At 34.4% G+C, this 26123-nt stretch overlaps 1 protein-coding gene across 1 annotated transcript; it reads right to left on the bottom strand.

Annotated features, from left to right (window-relative positions):
* Nucleotides 1-8793: 8793 nt before the first annotated feature.
* On the bottom strand, nt 8794-9892 carry LOC107018426 (transcription factor bHLH95-like). Its single transcript, XM_027912988.1, has 2 exons — nt 9434-9892; nt 8794-8898 (listed from the first exon to the last, which is right to left on the bottom strand). The coding sequence occupies exons 1-2, from the start codon at nt 9890-9892 to the stop codon at nt 8794-8796; spliced, it is 564 nt and encodes a 187-aa protein (XP_027768789.1).
* Nucleotides 9893-26123: the final 16231 nt, after the last annotated feature.

Genomic DNA, 26123 nt, shown 5'->3' with positions numbered 1-26123 from the left:
ATCTTGGAATAGGATTAAGGGGTTGCATTCATTGCATTGCACAACTATTGCTTGGGTTTCGTACCTGTTAGGTTAATATTATGTTGAGGTGACTTATAATGCTTACAACGTGTGCATGTTGGATTAAATTGATAGAAACCATGATTTTGACTAAAATTTCCCTTTTCTCATGCATTGATGATTTTTATGCATATGTTAGCAATGGTCATTGGGTGTCAGTCATGACCAGGGTGTAGGTTCGGGGCGTGACAAACTTTGTATTAGAGCATATAGTTCAAAAGGCCTAAGGAGTCTATGAATCTGTGTCTTTAGAGTCTTAGTCATCCGTGTGTAGCGCGACCCATTTATTATTAGAAGGATGCAACATTTAGGAATTCCTCATTTTTTTCATATTCCTATTCGTGCGTTAGAGTTTATCTCTAAAAATTTTCTCTCTTATTCGTGCTTATGCGTATTTCAGATCATCATGTCTCCACAAAAAGCATCAAGAGGTCATCCAGCCAGATGGAAAGTTTAGGAACCATAAGTACCTAATGCACCAAACGTTCAACCTCAAGGAGTAGTCACCAATGCTAAGTTCCGTGAGGGATATCCATATGTAAAGCCAAGCAATGACTAACCAAGTCGGGCAACAAAAAGGAGCTCGTCTAGAGGAGTCTGATACCTCGAGGATTCGCGAGTTTCTAAGAATGAGTCCCCCTAGCTTTACCAGTTTGAGAACTATTGAGGATCCGGAGAATATTTTTGAGAAGCTGAAGAATGTTTTTGATTTGATGCATGTCATAGATACTGAAGAGCTTGAGATAGATGCATATCAACTAAAAATGTGGCTATGATGTGGTTCAACCAAGGGAAGGAGGGTAAAGATAAGAAAGCACCACGTTTGAGTATGGCTTTCTTTGAAGAAACTTTCTTCGGCGTTTCTTTCCTTGAGAACAAAAAGAGGCAAAGGTACAAGAGTTCCTTACCCTGAAGCCCCTTGAGTGGCATAAATATGGGTTGAAGTTCACCAAGTTTTACCTCTATGTTCCTAAAATGGTTAACAACATGATGAGCAAAATGAGTTTGTTGTTGCTGTCTTTGGGCGTGCTTAAACCAAAAAGGGCAGAGTTGCAATGCTGATAAGCGATATAGACATATCTAGGTTGATGTTCTATGTGCAACAGGTTGAAGAGGAGAAGCTGAGGAACATAGAGGAGTATAGGAACAAGAAATCTATTACTGGAATGAATCAGGGAAGCAGAAGATCAATGCCAATCGGTAATTGTTCCAGTAGGAACAGAAGGGACATGCTCTATCATCTGCTAGTGCACCGGCACCTTAACAAGGGTGAGTACAACAATTAAAGTTTCAGAGTTAAACCTACTTATTCTCAGTGTACCATGGCACAAGGGGGTAGTAAGCCTCTTGCATGCGCCAAGTGTGGTAGTTGTCGTAATGGCTCCGCTGGCTGTTTCAAGTGTGGTAAGAATGGGCATTTCATGCGAGGCAGTCCAAAGAACAGATATGGAAATGGTAATGGGGGCAACATAGTGCAATCTTCATCAGTTGCTCCACCAGACAGGTCTGCACCTAGAAGAGCTACTTCTGGTATGGCGGAGGGACAAACCACCTCTATGCAATCACTAGCCGCCAAGATCAATATAACTCTCCAGATGTTGTCACGTGTATGATAAAAGTTTTAAATTTTGATGTTTATGCTTTGTTAGACCAAGGAGCAAGTTTATCTTTGGTAACTCCTTATGTTGCAAATAAATTTGAGATTCTTTCTGAGAAACATTGTGAATCTTTCTGTGTTTCTACACATGTTGGAGAGTCTATTCTAGTGGAAAGAGTCTATTGTGATAGTCTTATTTCTATCAATCACAAATACACCATGGCTCACCTTGTTGAGTTAGACAAGGAAAATTTTGATGTCATTCTCGGTATGGACTGACTTCATGACTGTTATGCCTCAATAGACTATTGAAATTGAGTTGCCAAGTTTCAGATTCCTAATGAGCTAGTCGTAAAGTGTAGTAGTAGTTCAGCAGTGCCTAAGGATCATTTCATTTCGTACCTTAAGGCGAGAAAGTAAGTTTCAAAGGCATGTCTCTATCACTTAGTCTGAGTTAATGACTCAAGTGCTGAGGTATCTTCCCTTCATGCAGTTTTTATAGTAAAGGAGTTCTCAAAAGTTTTTCTTGATGATCTATCCAGAGTCTCTCCTGAGAGAAAAATAGACTTCGACATTGATATCATTTCAGATACTCATCCTATCTCGATCCTCCATATAGAATGGAACCATCTGAGTTAAAAAAGTTGAAAGAATAGCTGAAAGATCTATTAGATAAAGGTTTCATTCGAACAAGTGTCTAACCTTGGGCCACACTAGTATTATTTGTACGAAAGAAAGATGGTTCATTTAGGATGTGCATAGACTAGCGCCAATTAAATAAATTTACCATTAAGAATGAGTATCCTCTCCCGAGGATATATGATCTTCTCGATCAACTTTAGTGTCCCACCGGTTTTCGAAAATCGATCTCAGATCTGGCTACCATCAGTTTTAAGTTAGGGAATATTACATTCCAAAGACAACTTTTAGAACCATGTATGGGCATTATGAGTTTTTTATATCTTATTAGCAGAGTCTTCAAAATTTATTTAGATATGTTTTTTTATAATCTTCATTGATGATATACAAATCTATTCAAGGAATGAAGAAGATCATGCTAGTCAACACAAAATAGTCCTTCAGACTTTGAAAGATAAAGAGTTGTATGCCAAGTTCTCCAATTGTGAGTTTTGGCTCAAGTTTGGAGCATTGTTGGGCCACATTGTTTTCAAGGATCGGACTATAGTTGATACCCAAAAGATATAAGTAGTTCAGAGTTGGTTTAGACCAGCGTCTCCTACTGATATTAGTAGTTTCTAGGGTTTGACTCGCTATTATAGAAGGTTTATTGAGGGATTTTCATCTGTCTCATCTACCTTGACTAATTTAACTCAGAAGATAGTTAAATTTCAATGGTCTGAAGCCTGTGAGAAAAGTTTTCAGGAATTGAAAATGAGGTTGACTAATGCCCCAATTTTGACATTACCAGAGGGTAGTCAAGGTTTTGTGGTGTATTATAATGCATCTAGAGTTTGTTTGGGGTGTGTACTAATACAGAATTGCATAGTTATAGCGTATTCCTTCAGTAATTTGAAGGTTCACGAGAGGAATTACCTATCCCACGACTTGGAGTTAGCTGTTGTGGTATTCACCTTGAAGATATGGCTTCACTATATATACGGTGTTAATGTTGATTTATTCACTAATCACAAGAGGCGACAATATGTGTTCACCCAAAAAGAGATAAATATCATATAGATAAGGTGGTTCGAATTATTCAAAGATTAGGACATGAGTATTCTTTACCACCTAGGTCAGGATAATGTAGTTACTAATGCTTTAAGAAGATTATCTATGGAAAGTACCACCCATGTTAAGGAAGAAAAGATAGGGTTAGCCAAAGATATGCACAAACTTTCATGCCTTGGAGTAAGGCTTATAGATTCCAAAGAACGGGGAATAGTGGTCACTAATAGAGCAGAATCATCACTAGTTTTAGAGGTGAAAGAAAAGCAAAACCAAGACCCCATTTTTCTTGATTTAAAGACAAATGTTTATAATCGAAGAGTGTTGACTTTTGAACAAGGGAGAGATGGTGTGCTGAAGTAGAAAGGTAGGTTGTGTGTGCCCAGGGTGGATGGGCTTCAAAAGAGGATCATGGAGAAGGCTCATAGCCCACATATTCCATTCATCTAGGTTCCGTGAAGATATATTGCGATTTGAGAGAGGTATACTGGTGGTAAGGTATGAAAAAGGACATTGCTGAGTTTGTTGCCAATGTCTTAATTGTCGACAAGTGAAAATAGAAGACCAAAGGCCTAGAGGGTTGGCTCAAAATATAAAACTTTCGGAATGGAAGTTGGAGATGATTAATATGAACTTCATCACAGGTTTACCAAAGTCTTGCGGGTAGATGATTCAATTTGGGTAATTGTCGATAGAATGACAAAATCATCCCACTTATTGCCGGTAAGGATTATGCAAAGTTATACATTCAGGAGGTAGTGAGAATTCATGGGGTACTAGTGTCGATCATTTCAAATAGAGGTGCACAATTTACAACTCAGTTCGGCAAGTCTTTCAGGAAAGATTTGGGTTCAAAGATGAACTTAAGCATGACTTTTAATCCTCAGACAGATGGCAAGTAGAGTATACAATCCACACCTTAAAATAAATGTTGAGGAATTGTGTGATTTATTTCAATGGGAATTGGGATGACCACCTACCTCTCATTGAGTTTGCTTACAACAATAACTACTCTTTAAGCATCCAAATGGCTCCATATAAAGCTCTTTATGGGAAAAGATGCAGATCTCCTATTTGGTGGTTCGAAGTTTGTGAATAGGTTTGATAGGAAAAGATCTAACTAACCAAGCATTGGATAAAGTGAAGGTGATTCAAGAGAGAGTGAAAACGACACAGAGTCCTCAAAAGTACTATACAAATGTTTGGAGGAGGCAGTTGGATTTTGAAGTGGATGATTGGGTTTTTCTGGAAGTTTCGACTATGAAGAGTGTTATGAGGTTTCATAAGAAGGGGAAACTTAGTCCCCAATATATTGGACCTTATAGGATATCTAAGATTTGGCAATGTAGCTTATGATCTAGAGCTACCAGAAGAGTTAGAGTGGTCCATCTGGTATTTTATGTTTAAATGTTGAAGAAGTGCATGGGTGATCCTTCATTGATTGTACCAATTGAAAATGTTGGGTAAAGGATAGCTTATCCTATGAAGAGATTCCAGTTCAGATTTTAGATCGGCAAATGCGCAAGTTGAGAACAAAGGAGGTTGCGTCAGTCAAGGTACTTTGGAGGAACCAATTTATTGAAGAAGCAACTTTGGAAGCTGAAGAGGATATGAGGAAGATACATACACATCTCTTTGAATCTGGAGAGAATGCAAATACATGTAATAATCATATTCTTAAGTACTTTATAAACTACGAGTAAGCATGTTGTACTTGCTTTTGGGTTGGAGTGTTGACCTTGATGTTAATACTTTTAGCGTAGGGAAAGAAATCTCATTCGAGGACTAATGTTCCCAAGGGGGAGATAATTTAACATCGTATAACTCTTAGTAGCGTAGAATAAGCTAAGAAACTAAAATCTATAACTTTTGGAAAGGAAGGGAAAAATCTGGAAATATATCAGAGTTATGAAATAAACTTTTGGTAATTTTCAAACAACCATAAGTTCTTGCTTGGGATGAGTTAGAGTTTGCTTTGTATATGTTTAGGAAGCCCTTGGATAGATCATTCCAACGGCTTCAAGTTTGATTGATTTTGTTATCTTATTAGGGAGATATGCCTTACGAAAGTTGGGTTATTTAGGTATGGAAAGTACAATTCGGATTTAAGGAAGGGAAAACTAGTCTTTTCACCCAATTACTTCCTAATTCATTTTAGGGGTTTAACAGGGGTAAAAATAAGTTTAGTTCAGAGAAGAAAAGTTCACCCAAGCTTAGGGTTTGGCAGAAGATTTAAGAGAAGAAGAAGAAGGGAGAAAGATCAAGATTTTGCCTAGAACACTAAAGAGTTTCGAGTTGAATTCATTGGTGGTGATCCTTATCAAGGTATATGACCTTTTTCGTGTTGGGTTAATTCATCTGCACACCAATCTTATTTCAGTTCTTGAGTTTTAGAATTGATTGCATGATAACAAGAGAATTCTTAAATATCTCGTCGAATCCCTTTTTGGTTAATTTGATTCAATACCCGTTGATATTGATTTGTGGATTTCGACGTTATTTTGCATTTAGATATGATGATTATTGAATGTATTGATGATCCTAGGGGTTTGGGGATGAAACCATGGAGCTTTAGACGATTTGGAACTACAAAATTAGTTGAAAAATTCGTCAGTCGCACATGGAAAATGCAAGTCGCGTCACGCCTGCAATGCGCCAAACAAGTGCTTCAGTCACAAGGTCCTGGCACGGTGTGCCACTGGTGCGCGAGAACCAAGCCTCAGTCAAGTGAGGCGGGCGCGGCGCCACAAGTGCGCCTGGATCTGCATTTTTCACGCAGCTTTTCTAGTTAACCCTTTTAAGACCTTCTAAGGTACATTTACAGCTTCCAATGATTCTAATCATTACAAATGATTTATAAACAACTAGAAATCACTAATGAACGTAAATCATAGCCTTGAATCCATAATCCAATTAAGGAAAGTTAAGATCAAAGTCAAAGGAGTTAAGAGTTAAGTCTAGAAGTTAAGAAGCAAGTTAAAGTAAAGTTTCTTAATGTCTTCAAGAGTCTTTATTAAATGTTTTAACTTCTTTGCAAGGCTCATGTTTCAAGTCAGCGCAAAGAGTAAAAGTTGAAGTCTTTTTCGTTCAAAGAAATGTACGGGATCCCTAAAAGTTTGTTAAGACTTAAGTTTTCAAGTTAAGCAAAGACTAAATAGTTGAGTTCAATTCTCAAAAGTTATAAGGGAACTAAGTATTCCCTGAAAGTTTATAAATATTTTCACATTTAAGTTAAGAACGGAAACTGAGATTTCCAAAGAGCTTTTGGGCAAGTTTTGAGATAAGAGTAATTGCTTTCTAAATAAAGCAAGAGAGGAAACTGAAATTTCAAAGATTGACTTTTGAGCTAAGTTTTGAGCAGTAATCTCAAATCACAGGAGTAAGTATGTCTTAAAAATATAAGATCTAATATAAAGATACTTTGGAGAGTATTATTGAGCTCCGATATGGAGGAGAGTTCAGATAACTCCCAGCCCTCGTAAACCATATAGCCACCATGGGTAGAAAAGGGGTCATACTTTTTAGATGATTCCTTTAGTGTTTTTTGCATAGACTGGTAGATCCAATAGGAAGTTCAGGTTCTACATCGAATGCAAGGTGTAAGACGACCCTAGCTGCGTGAGGCAAAATGTTGTATCATTACTTTATATCTTAAGTGATATTTGTCGGTTAGAGAAACTCCAAAAAAAGTTAAATGTATTTACATATATACATCAGTTTAATTGTATTTTACATACATCATAGAGTTATTTGTATCCTTGTACACATTCATAATTTTCAGCATCTTTCCAAACAACTTTTCTTTAAATTGCACTTGTGCTTAAATTGTTTTACATTGAAATGAGTCAGTCATGTTGAGCCAGGTAAGTTCGTTAGTTTCTTTAAAAGTCTTTCAAGCCTATGTTATTTAGAATTTCAACTCATATACGTACAATGAATGTACTGATGCCACTTGACCTTCATCCTAAGGATGCAGATGAAGGTTACCAGGATCATCATCCAATACCTCGTTGATCTAGTCGCACCCAGAGTTAGTGGTAAGCCTCCTTGCATTCTGGGGGACTCTTTTATTTCTTTGTACTTTTTTCATTTGTAGAATGATGTTGGTTTTCCCCCCCAATATTCATCTTAGTATTATAGAGGCTTCATAGACACATAGTCAGTCAGATAATAAGTAATGAGTTTGTCTTCATTTTTCATATAAGATGTTCTATTTTGAGAATAAAGTGTCATTTTTGCCAAGACATGTTATTTTAAGTATTTTGTCAGAATGATTCTTACTTCTTGTTGAGTTAAGTCTTTTGTTGAGTTAAGTACGTCAGACCAAGTGTTTGTTCAGGGCATGACAATAATTCAATTAAAGATTGATAGAGTAAAAGGACAATTTATCTTTACATAACAAATTTTAAGTAACTTTCTTAGAGTGGTATTTTCGTTTTTTAAAATGAAAAGAGACATACATAACCTTTTTTTTTTGGGTGGGGTGGGGGTTCTTTACCCATATTTAGAAAAGGTTGGGAGTAAAAATGAGTAATTCAAGTTTCTTGTTTGTTTTTGCTATTTAGTTGGTAAGAAAAAAATTGGCTCAACAATATTTATACATAACTTGGAAACATACTAAAGAGTGTTATTTGACGATCAGGAACGGCTCAAAATATTATGAGCGCTCTAAAGTCAAATAAATTATATTGATATTTCTTAAATTTTAATTAAAAAACATAATTACAAGTATTATTCATGTTTTATATCTCGACATATTCAAATTCTAAGAAGAAAAACAAAAGTACTTCCACGATGTAACTTTTTTTTCAAAAAAAAAGTTTGTTATTCTATATATGTATATATGTATATATATGTATATATATGTATGTATATGTATATATGTATATATATGTATATACATGTATGTATATGTATATATGTATATATATGTATATATATACATACATATATATATATATATATCAAATAAGGTGAGAGTTTGAAATTGAAGTTGGTTCTTGGTGTTGATAAACATTAATCCATACCAAACACAACCTTTATAAAAATACATAAACATATGCCAATAGCAAGATTTTTTCTATTTATAAATATAATTGGAAGAAACTTAATGGAACCGAATTCCACAGTTTTCGTTCCTCCGACTCAATGACAGACGTTCATCCTCAACTGGATGAAATGAAAAAGCAAATAAAATAGATTTTATGATCACATTGTTCATCCTTAATCTAATGAACTATAAAAGTAAATATGCATATATGGCAACAAACAAAGAAACGCAAATATAAACAAAATAGACTATATGGCCGCAAGCATTCATCCTCCACTAGATGAACTACAAAAGTAAATATCATGGCCTTTACGACAACAATCTTTCATCCTATGTCGGATGAACTGTGAAACTAAATATGATGACCCTTGTTGGATTTGGCTGATGAAATTGATACACATCAATTAGGGGTTGCAAATGACATTATCTCAATCGCAACTTGCTTGTACATTTCTTCAACTCTGGATGCTTCAGAGACTTGAGCTGTGCCAGTTCCACCTTTAGCCTGGATAGACATCAAACATATTTTAAAAATGAAGCAATACAAATAACAATAATATATTCAGTAAAATATTACAAGTGTAGTCTGAAGAGTGTAATATATACACATGATTACCCATATAATCTTGTAAAAGTAGAAAGACTATTTCTGTTAAACACTCCACTCAGGTAAATTTTTTTTAGTAATTTCTAAGCATAATCTATGACTATACTATATGTAGTAGCAAATAAAAATTTCGACCTCAAGGTGAAAGAAGGTGAGAGGAGGAATTTTTTAAACAAAGAAGATAGATATACTTTTAACCTTTATTTCATATGAAGATAATTCTTAATTAGATGCGAGACTTATGAAAGAACAAATAACTATTTCTCAAACAACCTTAATTTTAAATCATTTTTTAACGTGTGTCATATCTTCAATTTCCTGATCACTCAAACAAAGAGACGTAAAGTAAATTTAGAGTATGCTAACTAAAAACCCTAGTTCAAAATCTTCAAAATCACCAACATCTTGTTTTGATGAAAATAAAAGGACTTACATGAGCTTGGATCATGAACATGCTTCTGAATTGATCAGATGAAACTTGAGCAGACACAATCTCAATCTTATGTTTCCCCAAAACATAACAAATGAAGGTGAATAGCCCTGACTTCTTTGGACAACACACACTAATATGTGCATTTTCACCACAAACATTAAGTATCACGTTTGGTGAACTCCATGTCACAAAACCTGTTGGAATGTTATTATTCACCATACGGGAATTGATACCATGAGTTGTTGATGTAATAGAGGAAGAATTATGTGTTGATCCTTGATCACCCAGATATTTCTCCCAATTGTTACCAGCATTAGTGAATTTTTGTGAACTCATACACCTCACATTTTGTTCTTGAAGCCTTTCTAATTTTTCCTGTTCAAGCTTCTCAACAGTATTCTGCAATTTTTTGATGTGGTTCACTGCTTTCTCAACAATTGTGGACTTATCAGCCTGCATATATTAAAAAAATATAAAATTAATTTAATTTCTACTTTAGAAGCAAAGTCAGAACTTTCACTGATTAAGGAGAAGTAAAAGTCATTTTTTAGTGTGTGAAAAAGATTTATTGAATAAGTAAAAGTTATAAAAAATGCTATTATTTAGAATCTATAATATTCAAACCATGTCTACTAATACGTATCTGACCAATCTATCTTTCTTATAAAACTAATTATAATAAGCAACTTATACATAAAAAGTTTTGTTACTTGTAATTAAATTGAAAAATAAGCATGTTTTATCGGTCACAACAAGTGAAATACGCTACTACTAGTGTAATAATTTTGTATATGTTTAATTTATACAAATTAAAATAATATAAATATTAATACTTGTTAATTACTTTAATGAGTTAAAAATATCCTATGACTATATGAACTAAGAAAATTCAATTTTTGACAAATTTGTAATGAAATTAAAATGATGCTCAAAGCTTCATATTCTTTTGCTAGAAGAGCAAAAAATAAAGAAATTTGTGGAGTTTCTTTTTTATAACTATATATGCACAAAAATCAGAAGTTCTACATTGTTTTATCCTTATTTTTTTTATAAAACCAAATACGTCTTATTATTCTGTTTTAGAATTAACATGTACATATTTAAAAATTAGTAATAAGGAAAATATGTATATCACAAAATAAATTTATTCCAATAGAGTCCAGGGTCTACTAGAAATAGTCTCTCTAATTTTTTACTTTTTTTAATTTGTTTCGAAACATTAAAGCATATGTCTTTCATTTTTGTTGATATTTAAATTTAACTTCGACATGATATGTTTAAAATCACTAGATTACTGAACCAACCAATGAATTAATTTTTAAAATCATTTTTTAAATTTTTTTTTTTTTTTAAAAAAAATTCTTGTTCATTTTTACAATAATTCTCAATGACTTGATTATGATTATAAATTAAGGTTGTAGAAGACAGTAAAAGCAAAATATCAAGAAACGTGTTTCAGCTAATAATAAAATTTATTGAATTATTATTATTTTGATCGATAACATATCAAATGATTAAAAAAAACAAGGTATGTAATTGAGAGAATTTATGTTTTACCTTAGCAGGGATATTCGGAATCAAAGCACGAAGAGTGTCGAACAAAATTCCAATTTTCTTTGTCCTTTGTCTCGCCGTCCATATGTGTAAATCATGATTGAATCCTCCTCTATCTCCGGCTCCATCAACACCAAAATTTGGTTCGACAATATCCTTACCGTTCTTTTTTTGGTTGGGTGGGCTTCTCTTCTTTCCAGCATTGGTACTTGCTTCAATCACCTCATTAACAGCTGTCAACGGTTGATAAGTATCAAATCTATTTGGATCTTGTAACTTGTCACCCTCAAATGTCACTCCACTCCCAATTTGATTGCCATTCAAGTTTTGGTACGGCCATCCATCATTAGTTTCCCATGGAAAAACATGATTATTTTCACCGCCTCCATTCATTTTTTTTCTTTTTCAGTTGGTTTGATATTGTACCCTACGTTACGCTATATATAGAGTATTTTCTTGTATGGGGGAAAACTGTAAAACTTAGAAATGAGGGATTGGATATGATAAATATTAAATATGAAAAGAATATACAGAATGTTGACAAAAAGAAAAAAAAATTAAAAAACAGAAAAACTAAAAAGTAGAGATAAAAAAGGATAATCCATTTGTAATGAAGAAAAAATAAAATATAATCATAAGCCAAAATGTCGTTACTAGCTTCTAAACAAAAAACCGTAGCTAAATTACTTTTTGTTATAGATGTTGTTCTCATTCAACTAGCCTCAATTCACACTTATCTGTACTGAAATAATCAATTAATATTAATTATTAATATTAAGTTACAAAGTTAATCAATATATATTCTCATCTATACAAATAGACTATGTTTTTTTCCAATTAAAATGATTGTATATAAGTATTATGACTCAAAATTTTATTTTTGTTTTTAAAAAAAACCAAGTCTTAATTCTTAAGTTATATTTATTAGGTGAGTCTGAGTTGTAGTCTTATAATATTAGAGGTCACATGACTAGCGTTAATGAGATTTTAATAATAGCTTATTCACGTGATTATAAATGTTAATGAAATTTAAATAATAGCTGGATCCGACTATATACATTAGATTTTACTTATCTTTTTCTCATATATTCAAGTTAATAACTCTATTATTAATAATTAATTAAGCATTTTTCTGTAAAGAATATATTCATCACGCAATACTCGTTCCATATAAATGAAAAAAGATCATCATTTTATTTCATCTTTTGCCAAGATGTTAAATGCCTCTAAATTATAATGATGACTCCCTTTATTAGGGAATAAAATAAATTTGTTAGGATATGAATTCATTTGCTAATACTTCACTAGTTTGTAGCTTGATTTTTTTTTTGATAATTCAAATAAAAATTATGATCAATTTTTTAAAATTATTTATTGGTAAAAAATGTTTATTGCTAATATCTTTTAATGATGACAATCAGGCATATCAAATGTAGGGAGGTGTATTGATTGTCTTGGTTTGATTTAGCAATTTATCGCTTAAATTTGTTGGTAGTTACACATGCTAAATCGTTGTAGAACTATTACGATATTGGATGCTCAATGATTGATTCATCTGTCTAACTGGTATGATTTAATCTAAAGAAGTTCATTGAAAGTCACTTAGAAACAAGATGATAAACTAAATGAATCATGCATATGAGTTGAAAGATTGCATCTTGTTCAAAAGAAAATATTCACATTTTAGAATATTTGAGAGTTCAAAAGATTCATTAATACACGTATGAGAATATAATTTTTATTTCACAATGGGGTTATCTCTAACTCATTAAGAAAAAATCTCTACCCGTATAAAAGAAATTCATTATAATAAAAAATCAAAATTGTAACTGAAACCATTGAACAAATAACCCATTATCTCTAAACAAATATTTTTTTGTTCGATTTTGAACAAGCCTAGTCAAATGAATGAGATAAATTGAATATGGGAATGTTAAATTCAAATGAGTTAATAAATAAACGAGCCAAGTTACTTGGATTGAAAAAGATTAAATTTGGAATCATAGCCTAATCCGCCAAATTCTTATTAAGTTTTAATTTTTTTATGAGGAACTTTTGCAAATAACCATTATAATAAAGTTAATTACGTTTTATATCTATTGTTCTCATAATTGCGGGTTGTAATTACAATTTAAGTTGCTTCATTTGTAAATGTTGCGGATTTGTATAATTTACAGGTTTGATGATTCACGGGTACACTTATATAATTTAGTTATTTTTGTGTAAACTCAAAATAAAAAATTTATATGATTACACACATCAAAATTGTATAGAATTATACAAATTCTTGGAAGTTTTTCTCACAAGCTTTTGATTAGTGAAATTTTGTTGTCTTCTAAGTCAACATTGTCAACGGGGATAGAATAGATGTGAACCCCACAACAAACCTTCAATAATAACCAGTCAATCAAAAGAAACTCCTAATATCCGTTGGAGATGTGGGTCTGAGCCAGTTCTGCTCTACTTCAATCTTCCAAGTGTCAACTAGTGTTCCTTTTCCAGATACAATGTGGCCTAAGAAGGACACATACCGAAGAAAAATTTACACTTGGAAAATTTGGTATACGACTCTCTATCTTTGAGAGTTTGGCAATACACATAAAATGAACATTAGCGGAATTAATTATTAATTTCTACAAAATATGTATTTTTTGCGACAATTAACACTTTTTCTATATGTCTCTAAAGTCTTTAGTAACAATTGTTCTAATGGCACTAATTTTAGTAAATAATTTATCCCTTTTTATTGATTTCTATATTTATTGTCACTGAAATTTGTTTTTGTTATAGTGTGAACTCTCTAACATGATTAGCATGATCCTCCTTATTCCTCGAATAAATAAGAATGTCATTAGTAAATATGGTAACAGACATATCAAGGGAAGACTTAAACACTTTGTTAATGAGGTTTATGAGCGCTGCAAGAACACTAGCCAAGTAAAAAGACATAACCAGAAACTCATAATGACCATAGCGGGTCCTGAATGGTGACTTTGGAATATCACTCTCTCTTACCCTCAACTGATGATATCCAGATCTAAGGTCTATCTTAGAGAAGCAAGTGACACCCTAAAAGTTGATCAAAAATATCATTAATTCTCGGAAGAGGATACTTATTCTTTATAATAAACTTATTCAAATGGCGATAATCAATACACATATAAAGACAATCATCTATCTTTCTCACAAATAAGACGGTAGTATCCCAAGGTGAGACACTGGGTTGAATGAAACCTTTATCAAGAAGATCATTCAACTGTTCTTTTAACTCGTTCAACTCAGTTGGAGCCATTCTATATACTGTAATACAGATAGGTCGAGCATCAAAAAGAATATCTATACCAAAGTCTCTTTCTCTCTCAGAAGGACTCTGGCAGATCATCTAGAAAGACCTCTGGAAACTCATTCACAAGTGAATTTGACTAAATAGCTGATGTCTCAACAATAGAGTCATTAACTCAGACTAAGTGACAGATGCACCCTTGGAAACAAACTTTCTATCCTTAAGGTATGAAATAAAATAACCCTTAGGCACTGATTGAACTGCTCCTCGACTTAAGAATTGGTTCATTAGGAAACCGTAGCTTAACTACTCGAGCTATACAATCAACCTAGACATAAGGCGTAGGTTGGTCTTCATTCGACGAGTTGGTGTGCCAGAGGAACCCATTTGATATGAGGTAAGTTGCCTGAGAGGGAATTTACTTCCACCTAAAGCTTATCCTAGTCATCATTATCTGTCAAATTTCCTATCAAAAGCATGTACCCAACGGTTTACTTCAGCATATATTTTGGCCACACCCTAAGAACATTTCCCCATACTTGATTCCCCTTTGTTTTTATTGTTTATACTACTTGTGAAAAACATTATTTATATTTTACACTTCGGTGTCACAAATTAAATATACTTTGTTTTGAGTAGATAAGTTTTTAAAATACTACTAACTAGTATAAAAATTCTAGTTTAGCTACTATTTTCACTACCTATCCCTTTGGACATGCCCCAACCCTTGGTTGGTTTACTATACTTGCTTTGATTCGTAGACACTCAGAATAATGTCAGTGTCGTTGATCATGATATCACAAGAAGAATCAAAGGCGTCCCCATACCATTCCGCAGGAATCTATTACACTCATTTCGGTACATCAAGATCAATGAACCTAGGCCCTAATACCATCTTTGTCACGACCCAGACAATCGTGCTTGGCACCCACACTAACTTTTAGGTGGGAGAACCGCTACAACCATCTAATTAAACAAATAATCTAAAAATAAGGAATTTAAGTTAAGAAGCAAGTTAAATAAGTTGAGTAAGAGGTTCTCCTAAACCTTAACAAGAATTCTAAAGAACTAATTAAAAATTGTGGAAGATAAACCTAGAATCAGAAAGTCAATGTACCAAAAAATCTAAAAATTGATCCAAGTCTAAACAAGATTTACTAATAGACTAATCGTCTGACAAAAACGAAGGTCTAAGTCCAAATATGGTAGACTTAGACGAAAAAGAACTTCATGGAAGTCCGGAAGATGTAGCTGACTCTTAGAGTTGATACGATAATCTCTAGTCTATTAAGCAAGGTCTGTCAGTAGCCGCTTGAAGTTGTCCTATACTCAACAAAATTATGAGCACGTGCAGAATCAGTACAGAACCACAGTGTATAGGTAGGATCAGGTGACTATCTCACTAGTGTAACATAAGCAAGTAAAATAATATTATAATCACATGCATATATATAACAACATATACAACATGAAAATTCAACAATACACTTCACATTTATCACCACATCATTCGCCCACTAATGGAACCTAAACCCAAACATTTAGCTTGTTGAAACGTGACAATCTAATCCCATGTTGTTCCAGAACGTAGAAACCCGATTCAATGTTATATCGGAATGTGGCAACCGATCCTATTTAGCTTGTCAGGACGTGGCCGAATCCCCATTCACTTACCATTATCACAATAACAGTATATCATCAAGATCATACATTTACATCACGATTTCATTGCTAAATCATTCATCCATGTCATTTAGAACAAGTATAATAAATATTGCAACATTCATACACATACAAGTGTCACAATGAAAAACAAACAAGCATACATCACAAAATTATGAATTCACAACTAACCATCACCTTCCTCAAAACAAGCTTGAAACCCTAAGAAACTTGATTTTCCCCTTATGGATTCCTTCTTCTTGTTCTTGGTCTACAAACAATTAATACATACGGAAATCAATAAACAATCTATAATTACCCGGATTATTAATAGTCCTACAAGCCCTAGATCAACCCATGATCCCAACTAACAAAATTAGAGATGTGTCCACCATGAAATATATGAAGAAACCTTTCCCCATCACCATGGACCCATTTTATTACACTCTATTGATCGAAAAGTGAATTCGGAGAGTGAAAAGTTTATCTTTAGTGTAACGACTGAGGAGCACCCACCAGTCGTAGCCGGTGTCATCGTCTTCGAAGAAGACTGAGACAAACCCTTAGCATTCGCTATAAAATATCATTGGTTAAAAATAGCGGAAAATTAATTTTTTTTGCATATAATAAGTGAAGTATACTCATACTTATCCTTTAGAAAGATGATCAACATTCATACGATAGTCTAAAAATTGTCTCACATAAAAAACATATAAAATAGTACGAATCATGGACTTAGCCAATACAATATCAATATGTCATCGATGCGTTACTAAATTAGAATTCAATAACAAAACTAATAAAAGAATATTTCTTAAACTACTACAATCTTCATGGCTAGAATAATGAAAAGATAACATCCCCGAACAAGAGGACCTACCAATTCATGGAGAAAGGGTTCCAAGCTTCTTCAATCGACTTTCCTAATCTTCAATGGCTGGACCTTACATATGTAGTTATATAAAGTATATGGGTTATTAAGTCACATGTACTAAGTATGGGTATATGCACAAGCATTTAGGGACATGCATGAAAAGGACCATTTCATTAGAAATCAACCTAAGTCATTTTAAAAACCTTTAATGCACATACAAAAGAGCATATACAAGATAAGGATCACAACAACATAAAGCATGATCATAACAAAAGACATATCATCATAAAGTCATATTAAGATTTCATGAGTTCATATCAACATAACATACACCACTTACCAATAATCCCATCCCAAGCTTACAAGTGCAATGATCATGTGAAGCCCCATAATCCCACACAATCAAGTAAATAAGATAGGAGACCATAAGTAATGCTTTGATTCCTTCAACTCATATATAAGTATTCATCATCACATATAGTAATATAGAACAATAACACGTTCATCAAAACAGCAAACATCATATAAGAGCAACATACCATTATACATTCATGTTAGCATATTACAAAAGAACAATCTCCTAGGACTTATCCTAGAGTCGACTTGTGTAATGTCAAAATAGAGTCCCATACCCCTACCAATACTAAGTAGACTATTCAAGTCACCCTAGTCGATGTCCATTTACTTAAATCTGTTATTTTACTTGAGTGAACAATCGACTTAACTGACATTAGACCATGTGAGCTAAACATGGAATCCGGTGTCATGAATCCCACACGGAAAGAAGGTGGTTTACTTGTCAAGGTAGAACCTAAACATGAACATAACATTCTAGGTTGATCTACTAGCTAGTTTTCCTATGGAGGCAACATAGTTCAAGAACTAGTAGATGTATTAGAGACCCATAGCTCCATATTAGATTGCAGCCTCTATATGAAGAGAGTCATTGTGAACCTACCTTCCAACCTTAGAAGCGACACCTCTCATATCTAGTGCACTCGGTGCTAAGCTAAAGTTCATTTTTGAATTGCCTTTACGTTATCATTAATAATCAATCTTATCATGGACCATTGGAGATTAAATCCTTGTATAAACATGATCATAGCTCATCAGGTTGAAAATGAGAATTTCCTTTCATCACAACCCTTCATTAGTGAGATTAACATATCATAGTTATATTATGTAAGGTATACAAGAGAAGCATAATCAACCTTGCATTATCATACCATTACCATGATCTCACATTCAACATATTCATAGGCAATCATATATTCATAGAAATATCATGCATCCTTCAATTGCATAACAGCATAAATTATAGGCCAGCATCAACATAATTGAGTAATCACGACTTTAGAAGACTTACATATTGCTTCCAAGAATCTTCATCAAGAGATTAAACTCAATTCATAACAATCATACAATAATATAGTGAAATACTCAAAAACATAAGCAACCCCAACCACTCTATTCACACACAAAACCAATTCATAGTTAGGGTTAAGGGAAAAGTTCATTTATGAGTTCGTTCAAGCAATAGTTCCAATCCCAATTTACATGACATTAAGTGAATGATATAACATAATCAAATTCCATTATTTAGGGAGAGAACATGATACATACAGAAACTAAGAATACCAAATCAATTAGTCAATAATACATTCTTAATTAGCTATACAACCCATTTGTAGAATAAAAACCTTAGGAATTTGAATTGTTAGAAATCGTCGTTTAAAGGACATCTTGAGAAAAGAAATCCTAAGAGTTAATAACCATAACTAATTGATGAATTAATCCACAAATTTTTAATGATAATCTTAGAGACTTTGTCTTCTTCCTCAAGCTTTCTTGTTCTTCAATGTTGGTTGAATAGAAAAAGAGTTTTAGAGAGATGAGAGAGATTTGGTAATTCTCATTAGGAGTGCGTGTGAATGGTTTAAAACTGAGCTAGAACCAATATAAACTCATTCAATAAATTACCCAAAATACCCCTCACTTAATTGGGTCATTTTGTATAGTTAAATTGACTTAAAAACGACGAGGACAAATCTAGGAAGTGGATGCGTATCGCGGAGCCAATTTCAATTCATTTTTTTTGAAAATTTGGGTCAAGGCAGTGAGTCTAGTGGAGGACTTGCATCGCGAGGAAAAAATTGCCTAGCCAGTGGTGGCTGTGCGATGCGCAAGGGCTTCCATATATTGGTTGTCGACGCGGCTCTGGCAGCTTGCTCGCCAATGTTTGGGTACTCCTCAAGGACCCTTCGAGTGGTCTTTGGCGAGTAGTTATGGGACGTTTGGACCCTTTGTACTATATTTTACCTATTAAAATCTTGCTACAAGTTTTTGACTTCATTTGATACTCCCAAACCTTCACCAAACATAGAGACGTCTATTAGTTAGATTTAGCTAGTTTCAGGACGTCAAGGTCTTTTTTTGTTGTTTTGGCTATAAACTTTTCTTATTAAGTTCGTTACATTAATGTATGTCAGGAAACGTAATTTTAACCATTATTTAATAGGTGAAGCTCTATTCTAAGTCATGGAACTTCTGGAGTGTTACATTATCCCCCCCTTAGGAACATTCGTCCCAAATGACACTAAAATGTTTTGGAAGGTAAGGATAGACTCAATACTAGCATCCCAACAAAAACAACATATAATCATAATAACTCACAACTCATAGGAGTACTTCACAACTCCTTTCAATTCATACTACAACATTACACATAGCAACTCAATTCATGGTGCACAACATATAAGAGCTCAACATTTCATAACATATAATGAGGAACTACCTTCTCAACATCCACATGAGCCCAAAAATACATCAAAGAGCTACCATGCTATTCATTCTTCTCAAGGAAACAACAAAAAAAATCTCAAGAAGACAACATGCATACATAGTTTATATAAGTGCAAAAATAAAGTATGAAGACATTTTTTTGAAACTTAATTTGGTACAACTACTACCAAAACATGCACCTATTTAGGAAACAAGTCAATTTGCGATTATTCATTATTTGCCTTATTAAGAGGAATGTCTAATATCAAGGAGTAAAAAGATGAGGATAGCGGGACTTCATCTGAGCCTTGGCCTCCCATGTTGCACCCTTAACAACATGCTTCCTCCATAGGACTTTTACGGAGCCAACCTCTTTGTTCCTCAACTTCTCGACTTGGCGATCTAGGATCTCAACCGAAACCTCTTCATAGGAAAGGTTCTTATCCACCCCTAAACCTTCAATAGAAAGAATAGACACCGGGTCTCCTATGCATTTCTTGAGCATAGAAACATAAAACACAGGATGAACGAAAGCTACTTCACTAGTTAGTTTCAATTCATAGGAAAATTTTCTGACCCATTGCAAAACCTCATAAGGACCAACATACCGGGGCTTAACTTCCCGTTTTACCGAATCTCATCACCCCATTCATGGGTGAAATCTTCAAATAGACATGATCACCAATTTTGAACTCAAGATATCTTCTTCTATTGTCGGCATAAGACTTTTGCCGACTATAGGCTGTCTTTAACCTGACTCTTATGATAAAAAATTTCTCTATAGCCTCATAGATATTCTCGGCACCAAGGAATGAAGATTCACCAACCTCAAACCATCAAAGAGGAGATCTACATATTGTACCATAAAGATCTTCAAAAGGTGCCATGGAGATGTTCGAATGGTAATTGTTGTTGTAAGAGAACTCAATCAATGGCAGGTGATCACCCCAAATTCCCTTAAAATAAATAACACATGCTCCTAACATATCTTCTAGGGTCTCTATGGTACGTTCCGCTTGACCACCTTTCAGAGGATGAAAAGCGGTGCTAAGTTTCACTTGTCTAACTAAATCCTTTTAAAAAGATTTCTATAAACGAGAAGTGAATTGGGCACCTCTATCCGAAATGAGAGACAAAGGAATCCCATGAAGACTCATGATCTCATTAATGTAGATCCTTTCATACTCTTCATACGTATATGTAGGCTTAACGGCGATAAAGTGGGCAGATTTGTTCAACCTATCCACAATAACCCATATTGAATCATTTAGACTCCGGGTTTGAGGCAACCCAACAATAAAGTCCATATTAATGTCTTTCCACTTTCAATTAGGAACATCCGTGATTTGGGTTAAACCAGTCAGTTTTATATGCTCTACTTTCACTTGTTTGAAATTAGGAGAGTTAGAAATAAACTTCGCAATGTCCCTTTTTCAACCATCCCACAAATAGACATCCCTAAGGTCATGATACATTTTTGTTGCACCCGGAAGTATAGAATAACGTTAACCATGGGCTTCTTCTAGAAATCTTACTCAAATCCTCAACATCCTATACAGATAATCTGCTTTGGTTCCTACCATAACCCTTTTGGGAGAATGACTCATTTAGTTTACCAATTACTGATTCCCAACTCCATAAATAGAAGATCAATAGTTGCTTAGATTTCACCTCAACCACCAATGATTACTAGGAGTTATGATGGAGCATGAAACCACCATTTGAAGAATATTCTAACTGCACACCCAAATGAGACAACCTATGAACATCTTTCACTAGTTCTTTCTTCTCTTCTTCCATATGAGACATAGTACCCATACTCATACGACACAAAGCATCCGCAACCACATTGGCCTTGTCGGGGTGATAAAGTACACTCATGTCGTAATCTTTCTAAAGTTTCAACCATCTTGTCTGTCGGGCATCAAATCCTTTTGTGTAAACACATATTGAATACTTTTATGGTCAGTAAACACATCAACATTAATACCATACAAGAAATGTATTCATATTTTTAAGACAAAGACTACGATCGCTAACTAAAGGTCATAAGTTGGATAATTTTTATTATGAACTTTGAGTTTCCTACAGACATAAGACATCACATTGCCATGTTGCATGAGGATACATCATAAGCCTACTTGGGAAGCATCACAATGCACCACAAATCCTTCACAACCCTCAAGTAAAGTCAACACGAAGATGAGGTAAGCTTACCTTTGAACTCTTGAAAACCTCTTTCACAAGTTGTCGACCACTTAAACTTCACCTTCTTTTGAGTCGAAGTTTTCAAAGGAGAAACATTAGATGCAGATCTGTCAACAAACATTCTGTAGTACCTAACGACACCCAAGAAACATCCTATGTCGGTAGAAGTCAAAGGTCTAGGCAAATTTCTAACCGCATCTATCTTCTTCGGATAGACCTCTACACCCTTGCCAGAGATAATATGGTCAAGAAAAGCAAATGATCTCAACCAAAATTTACACTTGCTAAATTTTGTATAAAGTTGGTGTTCTTTGAGGACATGCAAGGCCAACCTCAAGTGACTCTCATGCTCATTTTCATTCAAATTTCGTCAATAAATACAATCACAAATGAGTCTAGATAATCTCGGGAAACATTATTTATTAGGTCCATAAATGCCATTAGGGTATTTATTAACCCAAAAGACATCATTAGAAATTCATAGTGATGATATTTAGTTCGAAAGGCTGTTTTTGGAACATCTTTTCCTCTCACCCTAAGTTGTTGATATCTCGATCTTAAGTCAATCTTGGAATAGTATCTAGAACGTTGTAGTTGATCAAATGATCATCAACTCGAGGGAGAGGATACTTGTTCTTTATGGTGAATTTATTGAGTTGAAGATAATCAATGAAAATCCTAAGGGACCCATCCTTCTTCTTCACAAACAAGACCGGAGCACCCATGGAGAAATACGAAGTTTAATGAAACCCTTGTCTAGTAAATCTTTGAGTTAGACCTTCAACTCTTCCAATTCATCCGGAGCCATCCGATATGGGGAATTGAAATGGGGTTCATATCCGATAATAAGTAAATGCCAAAGTCAATTTCCCATTAGGGAGGAACCCCAGGAGAGGCATCAGGAAAAGCCTCCAGAAATCCCCTCATTATGGGGACCCACTCAAAAATATGGATTTTTACATTCTATATCTTTAACTCTCACCACATTGGATAGACAAGCCTTGGCTATCATCTTACAAATCTTCAAGCAAGAAATGATTTGACCCCTTGCCATAGAATTTCCCCCCATCCGCTATAAATAGGTTCTTTTGGAAATTGAAACTTCACTATCCTAGTTCTATAATTTATGGAAGCAAAAAAAGCATGAAGCCAATCCATACCCCAAATCATATCAAAATTAAACATGTCAAGTTCTACCAAGTCAACAAGAGTAATTATATTGGGAACCTTACAAGACATTTCCTAAATACTATCTTTGCAACTACCGAGTCACCCATTGGGGTACAAACCGAAAAGGGTTCAATCAAAACATCGGAAAGTGTATCAAACTTTATAGTTATCAAAGGTGTAACAACAGAAAGGGTAGCAGAGGGATCAAGCAAAATATAAACATTAATAGAGAAGACTTGTAACATACCAGTAACTACATCGGGAGAGCTCTCTTGTTCACCCCTAGCCTCGAGTGCATAAACGCGGTTCTTTTTTGGAGCTTCGGAGCTAGGACCGCTTGATTGAGTTTGGCTACTGCCCTTTCCTGACTCTTCACATTAGGACAATCTTTCACCATATGGCCACTTTTACCACAACCATAGCAACTATTCGTTCCAACAAGGCATTCACCCACATGTTTCCTACCACATATTCCATTAGTTGGTCTTTATTTTGGTGAATCAATATTTCTCCTCTTTTGATATTTAGGGTTAGACATTTTATCATTGTGAGTCCTGGAGAAATTTGAAGAAACTTGGTTTGAAAACCCTTTCTTGAACTTAGACTTGTCTTGAATGTCAAGCCCACTCTTAGAAGAACCACTTTCAAAAGACCTTGTCGTCTTTGATTCTCTATTCTTCTTCCTTAGGCGACTCTCTCTATTTGTTGTGCATGAACCATCAACATAAAAATATCAAAAGAGGAGAAATATTGATTCACCAAACTCTTTGGACACATCTGTTACATAACGGCTCATTTCATCTCTATCATTCAAAACTAAAGAGGAAGCATATTTGGACAGCTTAATGAACTATAAGGACTATTCCTTAACACTCATACCTCCTTGAATAAGGTTTAAGAACCTATCAATAAAAGCCTTTTTGAAGATCTCCCAAGTCATGGACCACCTCTTAAAGCCCGACTATCCTTCCAGTGATTGTACAATGTCTGAGCCACGTCCTTGAGTTGATAGGCACCAAGCTCGGCCTTTTCAGTAGTAATCACCCCCCATATAAAATAAGACATTACACACCTCATTAAGGAAGTCTTGGGGATCTTTATCAACCTTGGATCCAAGGAACATAGGAGGATTTATCCTCGTTAAATCTCTCAAACAGGTAGCCATAGTACTAGCAAGTTGGTTCTCTTGAGGTATAATCTCCCAGTGATCTTGTGCCGTAATGGTTTGAGCTTGAGTAGTGATGGCTTGGACATTTGGAAAAGCTCAGACCTTACCTCACCATCCGTCATGGCCGGAGGATTGACCGGAACTTGATCATTCACAACAACATTCTCTTGAGGAGGAACTCGATTGCCGTGGCAGTAGCTCCCGCGTTAGCAACTTCCTATTCAACTCTTTTTCGGTGGTTGTCATTCTTGTGTTCATCGCCTATAAAAACAAGAAAGGTATTAGATGCTAAAAGACTCATAGTGTGAAAACTCTACAGGCATGACATAGATTACCAAAAAAAGAGAATTTTCCTAATCATCACATAGCATCTCATTCATAATTGTGGAGTGCTTTACAACCATGAACAAGACACTATATAAATATGGCTTAGTGAGATATTGACCCTAGGATATTTAATATCATGCCCTAATATCAAGTCTTTCATGATCGGGAGCACCCCCAGTCGTAATCGGCGTCAGCGTCCTAGAAGAGGACTTAGACAAGCCCTTAGCATTCGTCATAGCATATCATTAGTTAAAAATTGCGGACTAAAAACTTTTGCATATACTAAATGAAGTATACTCAAACTCCTCCTTTAGAAATATGATCAACATTCATATGATAGTCTAAAAACTGTCTCACATAAAAACCATCTAAACTTGGACTTAGCCAATACAATATCAACATGCCCGATCATGAGGACCTACCTATCAACACTTGGAGAAAGAGTTCCAAGCTTCTTTAATCGACCTTCTTAATCTTCAATGACCAGACCATACATTTGTAGTTATATAAAGTATATGGGTTAGTACGCCACATATACTAAGTATAGATATATGCACATAAACGTTTAGGGACATTAATAAAAAGGACCTTTTCTTTACAAAGCATGCTAGGTCATTTGAAAAACTTAATACACACAAAAGAGAGAATATACACCATAAGGATCACAACAACATAAATCATGATTATAACCAAATATATATCATCATAAAGCATATTAACATTGCATGTTCAATAGTTCATATAAACATAAATACAACAGTTATCAATAATCCCATCCCAATGTTACAAGTGATGATCATGTGAAACCCCATAACCCTACATGAAGTAAACAAGATAGGAGACAATAATTAATGCTTTGATTCATACAACTTATATTATCAGTAGTCATCATCACATATAACAATATAGACCAATAACATGTTCATCAACACAGCCAACATCATAAATCATAAGCATTATACATTTCATGTTATTAAATTACATAAGAACAATCTCCTAGGACTTCCTTAGAGTCGATTGTGCAATGTCTAGTAGAGTCACATACCCCTACTTATACTAAGTAGACCCCATAAGTCACCCTAGACAATATCTATTTACTTTAGTCTTGAATTTTACTTGAGGGAACAATTACCTTAACCGACACTAGACCATGTTAGCTAAACATAGAATGTGGTGTCATGTAAACCCACACCAAAATAAGATGATATACTTGCCAAGGTAGAGCAAAAACATGAACATAGCATTCTAGGTGGATCCACTAGCTAGTATTTCTATGGAGGCAACATATTTCAAGAACTAGGAGATATATTAGAGACCCATAGTTCCACATGGCAGCCTCTATCTCATGAGAGTCACTATGAACCTACCTTGCAACTTGGGAGGGGACATCTCTCATATCTAGTTTACTCTGTGCTAAGATAAAGTCCCTTTTAGAATTGACTTTACGTTATCATTAATCATCAATCTTATCATAGGCCATAGGAAATTCAATCCTTGTAAAAACATGATTATAGTTCATGATGTTTGAAGATGAGAATTTCCTTTCGTCACAACCCTTCATTAGTGAGATTGACATATCATAGTCATATTATGTAAGGAACACAAGAGAAGCATTAACCTTGCATTATCATACCATTACCATTATCTTACATTCAACATATTC

This window comes from Solanum pennellii, chromosome 1 (assembly GCF_001406875.1).
Source record: "Solanum pennellii chromosome 1, SPENNV200".
NCBI lineage: Eukaryota > Viridiplantae > Streptophyta > Magnoliopsida > Solanales > Solanaceae > Solanum > Solanum pennellii.
Note: the sequence above shows the minus strand (reverse complement) of the source record. Positions and strands in the feature narration are given on the sequence as shown.